Source organism: Buceros rhinoceros, unplaced genomic scaffold (genome assembly GCF_000710305.1).
Source record: "Buceros rhinoceros silvestris isolate BGI_N320 unplaced genomic scaffold, ASM71030v1 scaffold4530, whole genome shotgun sequence".
In the NCBI taxonomy this organism is placed as follows: domain Eukaryota; kingdom Metazoa; phylum Chordata; class Aves; order Bucerotiformes; family Bucerotidae; genus Buceros; species Buceros rhinoceros.
Genome location: NW_010388871.1, coordinates 7,680 through 22,537, shown reverse-complemented (window position 1 = coordinate 22,537; position 14,858 = coordinate 7,680). Strand labels below are relative to the sequence as shown.

The window sequence follows — 14,858 nt, the reverse complement described above, 5'->3', positions numbered from 1 at the left end:
CCGCCCCCCCGGCCCCCCCCCAGCCAGTGGCAGCCCCTGCGTGGGGCCGTGGCTGCTGCCATGTGAACCCCTCTGATTTTGAGCACAGATTTTTTCTTCCAGCATGTTTTGGTGATAGGATCTCAGAAACGTGTTCGAGTCCAGTAGGCACACAGCCCCGCTGTGACAGAAGATCATCGTAGCTGGGAGGCAGCTGAGAGGAAGGGGAAGTGACAGGCAGTGCTGCCCGCTGTGGATCTAACACCCAGAGTCAATTCTTGTTTTCCACAGGCTTTGCTTGTAGGCTGGTATGTCAGCTGTGGGGTGAGGTTTTTGCATCGTTCTGACTCCGTATATAGTCAGTGGTGATCTGTATACTCTCAGAGGAGGATTTGGGGAGTATAAGGAGCCCCCTCTCTTTATAGCCTATACAAGGAGTATAACATGAGAGGGCTAGAGCTAGACAGCACGGCGGTTCCTCCTTCTCTGTCTGCATCCAGTCTTCTTTCAGAAAATGAGGAAGATGGCATAGCCACACCTCCCAGCGTGTGAAGAATAAACAATAAAATCTTCTAGGTACCCCTGAATGCCTCCTCATTATTAGTGGTTGGTTTGGAGCTCGTGAGTTATTTTTCCAAGTTTACATTGAGCTCTACCTTTGAGAGGAAAATGTAGGGATCTAAAATCCTTTTTTCGGACACCCCTGGCTGAGTGTTGCACCGTCATGGCAGTAAACTGATGAGGGGTCTGTATTTAGAGAGAAGGTGATTCTGGTTTTCAGCAATTAAAAAAATGTATACATTTAACTCGCCATCTTCTGGCTTGCTCTGTCTGGTCCTGCTTCAAGCAGATACTTGAAGCCTGGAACAATTCCAGAGTTTAGCAAGAGTTTGACAAACAGCACATTCAGGCTATTTTTAATTTAAGAAGAATACATTTGGGTGCGTGGGTTTGGTTTTTTGGGTTTTGTTGTTGGTTTGGGGTTTTTTTTGAAGTGTTCTTAAATTTCAAAATTACGGGTGTTTTATTAAAAAAACCCAACAAAAAACTGTACTGCTATCTCACTGCTTTTGCAGCGTCTGCATGCCCCTTGCCAGCCTGTGCTGCCAGGCCTCCGCAGACGCTTGGCTGTGTCCTTTATAGGATGTCTGGCCTTTCAGGCGAGTGCGGCTCCTGGGCAAACAGAATTAGCCTTGGAAACAGCTGTATGGCAGACAGAGAGGGGGCCGGGGCTGCCTCTCGTGCTGTAGCTATCTACTAAAGCGTTAGCATTTATTTCCAGAGAACTGGAATGAACCAAAGTTAGCCTTCGTACGTGTGAGATTAATTCTGACCTGCAGTGTATGATCTGGATTGAAATCATACAAAAATAAATATTCCAAAATCTGAAGATCGTGGCTCACTGCTCCTGTCTGCAAGCTCTTGGCTCTGGCGGCTTGTTGTGCCAGAAAGAGAGAGTCTCTCTGTCATTCGCAACTTTTCTCTTTCCTTTTGAATTATTTTTCTGACCAGCAAAGGCTTCAGGGTTGATGCCACCCCCTTTCAGCAGCTTGACAACGCTGTAATTCCAGTATGAGCTGAGAGCATAGGAAGGGTGTAACAGACTCAAGGGTTTAGCCACTTGTTGCTGTGTCCCGTCTCGGTGGGCCGTGTTCCTGTTTGCATATCATCTGGAAAACTCTAGACAGCAGATGCTGCTCTAGGTTAGGACCCGTAGCAAGTGCGTCTGCTTTACAAATAATTAGGAGTTCCTTCAAGAGGTCCTTTGAAGCAGGATTCTGTATTCCTCTCAGGCAAGTCCAAGTGAAGTTCATCCTCTGGCCGTGGCGGAGAACAGAAAGGCAGGGCGTGAGGCAGCGGCACAGCAGCAGTGCGGGGGTGCGGGCAGGGAGCCGGTCCCTGGTGCTGCCCCAGCAGGCCAGATCAGAGCGGAGAGGAGAGGAGGAGGCTGTGGCGGCGAAGAGCAGCCATGAGCAGAGCACAGTGCTGGTGGGCAGTGGGTCTGCGGGCTTGGCAGCTGCGTTTCTGCTTTCAGGCTGCGCCTGTTGGCGTGGAGCCTTGCCATGTGCTGCCCATAACTTGTTCATGTACTAACCTACAAGAACAAGGCAGGTAACTACGACACTGCCCAAGTCACCGCTCTTAGCAAACAGGAACACACAATAAAGGAGATACATTAGCAAAGAAGACTCCTGGCTTCTAGTAAGGTGTTTTCTAATAGGTTGGATTTGGCTAGAATAGCTGGGGTGTGGATCCGTCTTCAAGACAGTAGAGCTGGCCACAGCTGTACCGTTCACCCACTACTGGAAGACATTGACATATGGGGTCAAGCTGGTGTAATATAGCTGATCTTCAAATATTCAGTAGCCGAAGATTGCTGAAGTAATCACTCTTCTACTCCTGATTACAGAAAAGCCCTCCAGGGCTTGTCCCCTTTTGCTGCCTCTTGTCACGTTGCAGAGAAGGTAACACTCCACTGTATTACAGCTCTTTGGAACATCATTAACTGGGCTTTTAAGTGGGTCGGTTTCTTCCAAAATTTCTTGCTTGCTTAGTTCCGCTTGCGCTTGCAGCTGTCCACGTCATGCTTTATTTTCATGGTGTCATCTGAAAATCTTTTCAGATGTGATGCACTCAGGTGATTTTCTGCAGAAGGTTTTCAGTAGGATCCTGGTTTACTCCACAGCTGTATTTGCTGCTAGCCTGTGCAGTCGTATCATCAAATTGCTGTTCTGTATTACATGTACAAGTAGCCACCGAGCACTCCCTTCGCTGACCTCCTGCTTTGCTAGTACTGCAGTTACTTCAGAGGGTTCTTGAGCTCATTCTGCAGACGGACCAGTCTTGTCGCCTGTTTGGATAGTTTTGTTTGTTTTATTTTTTATACTATCCTAAGGTGAAATATTTTTTCATGGTTTGTCAAACAAGATTATGGATTTGACTGTAAAACTGTGACTCATCTCAGCCTTCTTTTTTCTTATTAAGAATGATCCTGGAGGAAAGTGCAAATGAAAATGTCAGATCTGTCATAAATATTGTAACAATGACAGCCAGAAGGAGAGGTCTCCCAGACCCTCTTTCTGTCTGCAGACACAGAAAATAAATGAGTTTTGGAGAGCTGGTTCTGCATCCTATGCCCGGTTTTATCATCCTTTTGACTTCATTGCATTTAAATGTTCACATCATCCAGGTATCTAGGCCAATATCTAATGTGTGCCTTTTTTTTTGTAGGTATATATATCACCATTGTTCACCCTGGAATTAGGCTTTTAAGCTTATAGATCCTCTTCTCAGTTGATTCTATGAACGTATTTCATCTTCCTGATGTTTTCTTTCCAGAAGCAGTGCCATATCCAGAGTGCAATTAAACTACTAATTCTTTGCCCTCTGTTTTGTCAGAAAGCCACTTTTAAAGATTTAATATCTCAAGGAAGAAAAATCATGGATCAGCAGTAAAAAATGAAATCCTTTACAGTTCCTCAGCCCACAATATATAATGCTGTTGATAAGCAGTCTGCTCTGTTGCAGTTGATAGTGTGGAGGCACAGAATTGTGTTGCCAGTTACAAACATCTGATTTCAAGGGCAGGCTCAAACACTAGCCTAGGGACAGGGATGAGGTAAGAATATATTACACACGTAGTGATCAGAAGTGCCAGGAACCTTGAATTTAATGTCAGTGCCTGATATAAGATGTAGTGGGCACCTAATGAAAACAAACATTTCTTCTGTCATCTTTTCTCTTTTAAGGAGGAGAATCTTACTGGGGAAAACCATTCAAAGATGAATTTAAGCCAAATTTGTCCCACACGGGACGTGGTGTTCTTAGTATGGCCAATTCGGGACCCAACACAAACAAATCACAGTTGTAAGTAGTCACTTGCTTTTTATGTTTTATTGTTTCCCTCTAGACATTGCGTCTTACTCTGTTAAGAAAACAAATGACATTTTACAAGCTACTCTTTAAAGTTCAGTCAAGTGAAATGCTCTGTCGAGTGCTGCATGTTGAGATACAGCTGCTGTTACCCAATGCAAGAGCAAAGTGGAGCACAGCAAGAAGACCTGTAGCTTTGTTATATCATCATTAATTTGTCTTTTCTGGTTTTGCGATTGGAAGTTTGTGTTCATTTTTGACAGTGTTCCCCCAGAGTTATCCCTGTAAGATGATTACACCTCTCCACTCCGTTTAAATTTAGTCCCATATGAACTTTTTGAAAGGGCTTAATGAAACGGAACATATACTCTGTGGAAACATTTCTTCTTTTTACTCCCCTGAGTACAGTTCTGCACAACTGAAAAGTGTAGAGCCTAGTCATGACAGAGTGTAGAATCTGGGCTTGAGAATTACTTGTTTCTCAATGTGCAAAAACAGAATGAGGACTAAAATGAGGAAGCAGAAAGAACAACTAAGGAAATTAAAAGATATTGAAGTTGCAGTAACCTTCTTTATGTATAGCATTGACGGGGTGTTGGCCTGCAGTCTTTTGGAGATGTTCAGTGGCACTTTGAGCCAACTGTTTGTTGGTCGCTCTCTAAGTATTGCAATAGAAAAAAGTTGTACTTTTATTGGGAGCCCCAGGAAAGAGAGTGGAAGTGCGTGTGTGTGTGTGTGCAGGACTGTGCGTTAGGACTTGGTGTTGGTCTTCGTGATGGCATTATCATGATGGCTTGTAAACGCCGCGGTGGTGTGGTTAGCTGTAATTACATGCAAGTGCTTGTCTCAGGGCCTTTAATAGGCTTACTCACACACTGAAGGCTAAGCACATGTTGGGCAGTTTGCAGGATTGAGTTGCTTTAGAGCTTATTTTGGATTTGAATGTTATTGCCAGCACTCAGGTGCTAAATCAGAGTAGAGGCTTTTCCTTTTTTTAAAAAAAAGGGATTCTAGAAACAGAAGTTACTGAGACAGTTCATGAGTGATGTGCCATATTGAGTCACATCATCTGCTGCTGTGAATGTGATCGTATGTTCCCCTAAGGTTTGCAAATGAAATATGAAATTCTTTTATATACGTGAAGTCCTTGAGAGACTCCAGCTGCCAATATTTGTAAAGCTTCCTAGGCAGTGTTTAGCCACATCTGGCAACTGTTGTGACCTTGGGAACTGGGCAGATAGCTCTCCCCATAGGTGACAGGCACTGCAGTGCAGGGTGGGCTGGGTCCTGTGCAAGGTGATGCTCAAATAACGCTCAGGGCTTCTCCTCCGGGATTCTCCTGAGTTATGTTAATTCCACTGTAATTCCCTTGTCTGTAATTTTGATTTGACTGAAGTGATGGATGAGAAGCTTTCTCTGCATATGTGCTATGGCTTGGATTTTTTTTGTTCCAATGCTACGGAACTGACCACTTGATAAGAAGCAAAGAATCCATGCCAGAAGCCAAGAATCTGTGCACAAGGCGAAGTTGTAGCGTTTGCCCTGTGTAGGAGTTTGCATCCTGCGCTGCATCTCAAAGCTTTCCTAGGGCAAGCAGTGTCTTCATAGATCATCTGGCGGATTGCAGCCCCTCCTATTTGCAATCATATAACTTCCTGAGGCAGTTGCTGATATGGAAAAGTGCTTTTGGAATGCTTGTATAATTTTAGCTGTCTCTAACGTAGTGTAACAGATGGAGACAGGGAGGAAAGCCAGCGCTGCGTGTCCAGCCAAGATGGGCCATTGTGGTCTGCAGACCACAGCGTGGAAACCTCTGCCTCATGCGCTCATAGTCCAAGTCTTCCAGTGGTGCATTAAGCTTTAGAGAAATGTTTTAGTCATAGTGGTTGCTTTGGATTTGGTGTTTTAGTTCCCACGTTTATGTTTAAAAATGCAACCCCCAAAATTAAAAGTCCAATTAATTAAAAATTCAAGTTTCATGGGTTTTCATTGCTTTTGACACTTTGAAGTATTTTTCTGCCTTGTTTGTATCTGAAACACAAATTTGCTCTGTCCAGAGGAGAAATGGACCACCAAAAGGGTAATGGAATGGAAGGGAAGTGCACAATGTAAATATCCCAAAAGAAGGAAGTTTACACTGCCAGAGACTTGTGTTATATAACTCTATTTGCTGGATGCAGGCTCCCAGTCGTGCACAAGAAATGTGCTTCTCAAGCAGGTTGCGTGTCTCCCCGTCCCACGTGAGCTTCCCCAGGCCTGCCCGGCCAAGGAGGCGAGTGCTTGGGCCAGTTTTGGCCTTTGTGCAGGTCAGCCGTGCTTGCAGTGCTCTTCAGGGATGTTAGTAAAGCGTAACAATGAGAAGTCAAAACTCGAGAAATCCCAAGACGATACCCACAAAACAGCGGAGTTGAAGGATCTTTGGCCAGCGGGCCTCCCACAGAGGACCCAGAGACAGAGAGGGGTTTGTCTGCTCTTGTACACTTTCTGGTTTTAAGCATTGGCTGTTGTTGAGTGTCGATGAGATAGTGACTGTTATGTCTTTACTCCTTGCAGCTTCATCACGTTTCGCTCTTGTGCGTATCTGGACAAGAAGCATACAGTTTTTGGACGGTAAGTGAAGGATATTATGTATAGCAGATGTGCTCTCCTGTGTGTCTGAAGCTTAAAAAGAAGAATCCAGAGACTCTTGAACTGGAGCAAAATCCTAGCTCTCAGTCCACTTCTCATGGTCACGAGCAGGTGGCCAGCATCGCATCAGTGCCAGGCATCTTTCCTTCTCTTCTCATCTGTGTAAGTTGCCTTACTCCCCTTCCACAGGTGGTACTCTAGGGAGCTGTGAACTAAGTACTCAGCATCGTCCTGTAACCAACCATGTTAATATTTGTGTGTGCAAATTGTGGGACGCAAGGGATTACCTCTCCAGCTCTGCTTTCATCTGCTTAAAGCTGTCGACCAGGAAATTAGTCATGGCAGAGCTTCTCTTTATCCTGGCACAGAACACAGAGCTTCTCTATAGGTTAGGTCTTTTGGCCCTTTTTGTTGTTTTTTATTCTGTATTTTCTGTATTCCTGACAATTCTCACCGGTATCAGGTCTGTAGTTTGGGGCGGGGCGGGGAGGGGTGTACATACCTGTATGTTTGTGTCTGTCTATATAAAGACATCGCCAATGCCAAGTCAGCGAGGGAACGTCGTTCTTTATGAAGAAGTCTCTTCCAAAAGTCTTCTCCAGTCAAGCCCTCGCATAATAAAGAACAAGATGTTTATTACAGAAGATATTACAAAGTCCTTGGGTGAGGGTTTGACTTTGCTTCCTGTAAGTACATGGTGTTAACAAGTCACGTGTAGCTGTTCTAACAAATGCCTCGGCGCAACTGGCAGGAAGGGGAGTTTTAGTAGCCTGCTTCATTGGTAGTCCCCGAGGATTTTATAATCTTTTCTAAATGAGGATTTGGTTTTTTATTCTTTTCATAGTTTTATCCTTTTGAAAGGCAGCAATTGAAAATAAATGCCTGTGCTGTTTACTTTGATCTGGTGTCATACAATTGTGCTGTACGAGGAAGGTGATAGATTTAATCTATCTTCTCTGCCTGTGAGATCCTGAGGTTTCATTTTAGACAATTATTTTAGTGCCATTAGTTCCAATACTGATTCTGCAGTAATTGCACCCTTTGAAATATATTTGTTTTTCCCTTCTTAGGTCTGTCCTGGAAAAATGTAAAGTTCCCTTGTGGTTTGTTGAAAACAGATAAATAAATTCTAATACTGAAAGCTGAGAGGAAATATATTCTTGGAGGAGTTACATTACCCATATCTTAAGATTATTTCACTTAAGCTACAATTGGAGACCTTCTTGTAAAAATCCCGTTCAGTCCCATACAGTAATGCTGTTAACCTGAGCTTGCCACCTCAGGAAATAGTGTTTGGGTTAGGACAGCTCAGCTGAAAACAGGACTGTTCTTCAGTTCTGGATGCAGCCTGGCTTCGGTGGACATCCTGTGTAGCTCTTCGTTGTCTTTGCTGTGTTTCCCCAGTGTGCTCCAGTTTTGGCATAATTCACCAGGAAAGAATTTAGAGAGTAGCTGAGTTTACTGTGGTGCAGGGAATGTGCTCCTGAAAGCCCTCGCACTCTGCTTCATGTCTCAAGTACCTTATGAGCAAAATAGCTCAGATGATGTTTCACACTGTATGTTGCCTTTAGACAGGGATTACTTCAGGCCAGGTGATCTGGTTAAGTGGGTATAGCAGAGATTTATGCAAAGACTGTCAATTTTTGAATTTTCCTTGCTGCTACAGAAATCTGAACTTCATTGCCAGAGGAAAGAAATGGTGCTGCTTTCTCAGCACTGCAGATACTCTTATCTGAAATACAAAGGAAAAACTTTATAAAAACTGACATCTTCGTATGAACACAGAGCAGGTGAATTTTACTCTGGACTCTGTAGCCTGTAAAGTAAGATTAATTCAAAGAATTCAAAAAATGAAGATGCTGGAATAGATGCATTCCAGTCACTCTGTATTAATCTGCAAGTTGAATACCTGAATTATCGACTTTACCTACAAATTTACTGTGAAAGGCTGATGTGTGCAGTGTTAAGATCTATGTTCTGTCATCAGAATCCTTCAGCAGTTTGTACCTGCATGTGTTTTTAAAAGCCATAAAAGCCAAAAGATTCCAGAGTTTGTTTCTCTGGTGAAACTCCAGCCTCAGTCTGCTATTTTTGATCCTGGGTGTTGCCAATATGTGGTGGCCTGTATCTGATCTCAGACTGTATATAATATCTGGGAAGCATATCTAGGAATAAGAATAGAAAGAGCTCATGAAATCAGAATTCTTTGTTGCCATGAATGTTAAGTTGGATTATCTTAATTGGATGCTCACTGGCCTGTTGTGACTTTCACATAGATTGGAGGATTACTTATTTCAGTTAATAGAAAAATCTAAATACTCTGATCTCAACTGTACCCTCAGCTATTTCTCTGCAGCTCTGGTTCATCTTGGTGAGTCTCACATCTGTATCTTTGAGAGTGCAATTTGACCTGTTGTAATTTGTATAGAACTTGTAAGCAGGCTTTCCGTACTTTGCAGAACAAGTAAGAGTTAAAGAGCAACCATTCCCCCCCCTTTTTTTTTTCCGGTGTGGAATGGAAAATTGAAAGTTCCTCCTCTGGAGCTGCATCTTCATTTGTAAGCAGGCTTTCCGTACTTTGCAGAACAAGTAAGAGTTAAAGAGCAACCATTCCCCCCCCTTTTTTTTTTCCTGTGTGGAATGGAACATTGAAAAGTTCCTCCTCTGGAGCTGCATCTTCATGTCCCAGTTTGAAATGCAATTTTTGCATAGTAGCAGCTATCAATCTTGGATGTTTGGCTGCAAAGTATGTTTAGAAAACACTGCAGGCAGTGGGGCTGTAGAGGTGACGTGTCTGGCTTGGTGCACTGGAATTTTCAAGTCTCTGGAGAAGGCTGCGGCTGGAGGACAGGAAGAGCATCTTGTCATGATTGTGCTGCCCACCATGGCAATAATGAGGATGGTTGTTACTGAAAATAAAGGATATAATTTGACATGATAGGGAGCAAAACCAAAGACAGAGAGTGGGAGAAGAATGCCTTCCCTTGGAGGTGTGCTGCAGGCTGTTTGGATTTCCTGCTCCAACAGAGCTGCCTAGATTGAATTAGTAATTACCACTTCTAGTAATTACCATTTCTCCCAACTTAGAGAATGATGTAATTAACATGAAAACCAACTGGTGGCTTTTCTTGGCTTCTAGCTTGCTGATAAGAGTTTAATTTAGAAATTCAAATAATGTGAACCAACCAACATGCTTTTGCTCTGCGCAGAGTGAATGAGAAGCGTTAGCAGGGGACTGCTGCCCAGGGAAGGTCCAGTCTGCTGCTGGGCTGGGCTGTGTGCACGGGCACTCCTTACCCCGGTTCTACCTGGGAGTTCAGCTGTGGCGCGAGCTCGTGAGCTGCAGGGGTGTTGCAGCCGGAACACCAGTAATCGATTACGTTCCTGTCTGGTGGTGGAATTTAGATGCCAGCTCTCCAGTCCATGTTGTTGTTATGTTTGCTCTTACTCCAGTGGCTCACAGCTCCTGTGGATCAGAGACCCTACAGTTGCCCTTTATAAGCAGAAATAGAAACATAATCTCTGTCCCAGAGAGCTGTGTAAGTAGAAAAGAAACTTCATATAGATACAGGGAAGTTGCAACAGTGGCTGCTTTCAGCCTACCTTCCACCAACAGGAAAAAGAAAGCACTAGGACAAAACGAAAAGGCTTTGTGGATGTTTTGGGGGAGCCTTTTTCAAGGCTAAAAGGACATGTGAAAAAGCACATGTTTAAAATAAGAGTGGAAAGTGATCAAGCCATACTGGTGAACAGGAGAGAAACGCTTTCTCTGAATTTCAGGTGGGATTTAGGACAAGCAGAGCATGGAGGACTTGAATGTGAGGGAAGGTTGCAGGTACCTGGTGTGATAAAAAGGAGGACAGTAGAGGGAGTGGAGAGAACAATGTCACAGTCAGAGTGACAAAACTGGAAATGATCTGTGCAGCGGTTTTGTGTGTTTATTAGAGCATCGCTTGTGTTTGTCAAGAACTGAGGAAAGGCGTGGCAACGGAGACGAGATGAGTATATGGAGGACAGTTTTCCCCTTTGTACGTGGCTGCATGTATCTGCTTATGCAGATTACTTTTAACTGTCTGCTGAGGTTTCTGCTGCTCGTTCTTCAATTCTCGCGTTCCTGGAAATGATGAACAAGGTGGTTTGGGAAACCTGAGACTTGGTCAAATTGGAAGCACTGATCAGTACCTGACATGCGCTCAGCTTAGTCTTCTCTCCCCTCTTCCCCATGCCAGATGCTTTTGTGGAAGAGAGGTTTTTTCCTCAGATACGTATCGCTGTGTTCAGTATTCCTTAACCTGTGCAAAGCTTTCTAGTATAATCCTGTAGGTTGGGGCAATGAAAGTAACTCTTGTACTCTAAACTAATTAGCTCCGTAAAGCAGCCCCCAGGCATCCTGCAGTTACCCGGCTACAGTTACATAACGGCCAGAGTCTGTTTCCGCTTGTAACGTTCCCTGTATCATTTGAACTCGTGAACCCCAACGGCTTCTAAGCCGGGAAACTCATGTTCTTGCTGCTCCTCTGCTTTCGTACATCTGAAGAACAGAGAAGTTGTGTGACAGCAGACGAGCTGACTCTGTTGTTGAATCTGTGTAGGGAGCCTGACCCAAGTTTGCGCTGCGGAGTCTGTTCCCCAGCCGCCAGGCTGGGAGTGGAGAGCAAGGCGGGGAAGTAAACCAGGCCCCCTGTGGCAGCCGTGGCCGTGGTGTCCTGTAGCATCCTGTAGCGCACAGGGACAGGGCTGTCGTAGCAGCACGAGGACTGCTATCGTTTCCAAAACAGCTGTGTGATCTCTGAAGAGGAACTTGGGCCAAAGTGGAGAAGTCTCTACGTGCCAAGTTCATCTGTTGAGTCTAGTCTCAAAACACTTTTTCCCAAGTTGATTTTGTCAGCACCCTTTGTTCCCGTGTCTCACCTGCTAGAGTAAGTCTTTATGAGAGGTTGAGATGTTCTGACTGCATCCTTGTTGTGAGCTCGAGTTCTCGCCTCAGTTCAGACCGGGTGTATACACAGGAAACATTTTGTTCTGAGTGTTCTTGTTTGTGCGTGTATATGTTGTTCTCTGTGTGTGTGTATATAAATGTGTGTACTCCTTTTTATACAAATAACCTTGCGGGCAGAGTGTGTTTAGAAAACAACAGTGTTTCTTTCTGGTTTCTGTTTCTAGTGTAAAGCATTTAAAAAAAAAAAATAAAAGTCCAGACATTGTTCTTGTGTCATCTTCTGACCAGGAAACTATTGTCTGGGACTGCTGCCATCCCCAGCAATGCATAAGGCTCTATTCCTATAATTCTTCTAAACAAAAGCTATGGGAAATAGGAAGTCAGTGTGTAAATGTCTGAGACGCTGCTAGGGAGCTGCAGTTGCCTTTGGGAGCAGCGCTGCCCAATGCACAGCAAGGCTGTCGTTGGCATAGCGCAGTGGCTCCACATACTTCCCTTGTTCTTCGTGCAAAGACACTGGCAGTGGTTATGAAGCAAGGTCACTGGTTTGCGTAAAGGAGCTTTAACAGGAAGTAAGGTTTTTAAATAATATCTCTGCATTTGAAATGCAAAGATTTCCAGTGCTAACTTTGCTCTGTTTTCAGGAAAACAGAATGGCACGAGTAAGGGCAGATTTTTGTTTTCATTACTATGCTAACAGAAAAAAACCTTAACTGTGCCTACCTTGTCGTCCATGCTTGAATGTAACGCAACATTTATCAAGCTGCTCTAAAAATACAAGCTGTCTCAGGGATGCTGAGCTAAATATATAGTTGAGATCATCATTTCTCTGCTCAGCATCGAGTGGAAGTACATACCAAACCCTCGGTTTCACTGGTTGTCCTAATGTAAATGGTGTCTTGAAGGTATCACCCTTTGCACTGCAGGGTGTCATCTGAGCATCTGTTTACATCTCGCTTGGTCGATTTAGGACAAAGCATGTGTGGCACCTTATGAAAGGAACAGAGCCAGAAACGGTGGAAAAGGAACTTGTTTCTGCCTGTCTCCCTTCCCGTCCCTGCTGTGCTCCCGACTTAGCACAAGTGACGTTCTGTGAGAAGGCTAACGCTAACGTGGTGTGACCTGTCATCGTCTGTGTAACACCCTTGGCACTTGGGAAGGGTGTACAGGGGTATCGGGCTGAGCTTCTGGAGTTTGCATTTTGTTTTACTGAAAATGATCTGCAGAGTTCCTTGCGCTGAGACTGAGATTTATTCACAGAACAGGTTTTCTCTTTTCGTTCAAAGTTAGTGGATATTAGAACGGTATGAAGTAGTGGATCTCTCTTTAGAGGTTTTTTTTAATGCTTTAATGTATGGATCTGATGGTCTTTTCCACATATCACTTGTACGGGCTTTTTTTGGGGAAGATGTCCATGAATTCTTCTTCTTGCACCCAGAATGTGTTGTGGGACAGGCAAAGGGTCCCCAGAACTACCCTGGTGTGTTGGTTTCCTCACCGTGAGGAGCAATCGCTGTAACGGATGCCGGTGCATGGGCTTAGACACATCATCTCTCATCAGACTGATTCTAGGGCAGCAATGTAACGTCGTGAGATTCAACAGCAACAGGATGTAATGTTTTGAGAGCCTGCGTGTACGTGGTCTCTACTTGTAAAAATCAGAGGAAAGTTTGCAAAATCCTCTATGGTTTGAGACCGTAAGTTGGAATATTCAGGGGTTTTGCGTCCAGCGTCACCTCCCTGTTTACTGTGTACTTCGGTTTTTACTGGGTGGGTGATGTTTGTAATCAGGTCTTGTCCTTTTTGAATTTTAATTTTTACTGATGAAATGCCAGCCTTAGCTGGGCCTGATCCTTGACAAAGCTTCCAAATGCTCCTGAAACAAAAGTAACTAGTTAATTATTTCCAGTTCCTCTGGTCAGAGCTCTCTTCTCTGAGCTGGTGGTTCATATTCAAATTAATTTTCATTTTTTATTGGTATTATAGCAGTGTCTAAAACATAGCCCTATATAGAGAGCTCACTGTGCTGACATTGTAATATGCACAGAGATGCTCTCTGTGCAGAATGTTAGAGAATGCAGGGGTGTAAAAGAAAGCAATTTTTTGAGACAAGAAGGTAAGAAGAAAAGAGAATGACATGCCCTGCAGGCATAAAAACTTTGTCTTCTTCCCCCTTAGCCTTTTATAATCATGTCAAAATAGACTGTTTGGGTCATTTACTAATGACCTGTGAATGCCCTGTCTATCACAGCCTTTTAAAATGGAGGAGTGACGAAGTATTTCCAATAAAGTTTAATTAGCATAGCGACTGAAGACTCGCGAGCATTGCCAAAATGCATTAGGCTGATATTGTGGGAGGTCTAGCTGTGGGCTACGGGATTTCTCAGTTGAGATTGCCAGGGCATAGCTGATCTGGCTATTTCAAATTATCAGAACTTAATTAAATGGAAACATCCGAGCAGATAATGAGTGGAGCTGTTGGCTAGAAAATTCTCCAGTATTAAATCAGAAATTTCCTTTAGGGGCAATTAAAATACAGTGAATATATCTTAGGCTGTGTGTTAATCATTAGTATTATAAGTGAATCTGATACTGGCCTGGAGGAGGATTTTAAAATTGAGTTTTTGTGGTGAACTTTCCAAAGTTCATACAGGGTCTCCAAGCCTTGTGCAGCTTTCCCCAGTGCGCTGCCTCTAGTTGCAAATGATTGAGGCTGTTCTAGCCTGCATACATATTTTTTAATTGCTCTTTGAAGTCACAACCTGATTACAGAGTATTGACAGGCCCTTGGGGAGTACAGGGGAGGAGTTTGGAGCAGCGCAGCAGCAAGGAAAGGTTAGCAAGCAGCAGCAGTGGAATGTTCTGCTCGGGGCAGGTGCTGAGTGCGAGGAGCGTTGCGTGAGAAGGACCGACGTGCCTCTCAAACCACGCCGGTCAGCTGGTGCCATTCGGTTCGCAGGGCTCTCGGGAGGAGCGTGCGAGGTGTGTAGACAGCGTGGTGTGGAGTGGCAGCAGAAGGGGTATTTCTCTGGTGGATCAGCTGAGGCCAGTGCAGCTGGTGGTGGCAGGCCTCTCCTGGTGCTGGCCAGGGGGACTGTCGTGCCAGGACTGGAGAGGGCTCCTGGCTGCAAGAACGAGGCGTTGTAGTACAAGTGTGTGAATGTGTCACATACCCTTGAATATGGGTCGAGGTATTGCTCATTTCTTTGGTGGGAAAGCGGAGCTAGGTGATAGGACACTCTACATATTCCATTTGACATTTTTTCCCACCAGTTTCATTTAATTTTCATTTTCTGCCATTTAATCTGCCCAGCCCTTGACAGCCTACCTGTGCTGTCCCAGAGTCTCATAATCCCAGCAACCAGGCGTCAGCACAGCTGCCAGCCTGCAAGGGCTGGAGGATTGCTGGCTCGTGGGTTTGCACCCCAGTTCCAGGGGC

At 44.4% G+C, this 14,858-nt stretch overlaps 1 protein-coding gene across 1 annotated transcript in view; it reads left to right on the top strand.

Annotated features, from left to right (window-relative positions):
• PPIL2 (peptidylprolyl isomerase (cyclophilin)-like 2) overlaps positions 1-14,858 on the top strand; it is a gene marked incomplete at its 5' end in the record, with an annotated part of 70,677 nt that overhangs the window by 50,798 nt on the left and 5,021 nt on the right. Inside the window, 2 exons of the mRNA XM_010131677.1 lie at positions 3,729-3,846; positions 6,406-6,462. Coding sequence (XP_010129979.1) covers positions 3,729-3,846; positions 6,406-6,462 — 175 coding nt within the window. The remainder of the gene's footprint in view (positions 1-3,728; positions 3,847-6,405; positions 6,463-14,858) is intronic.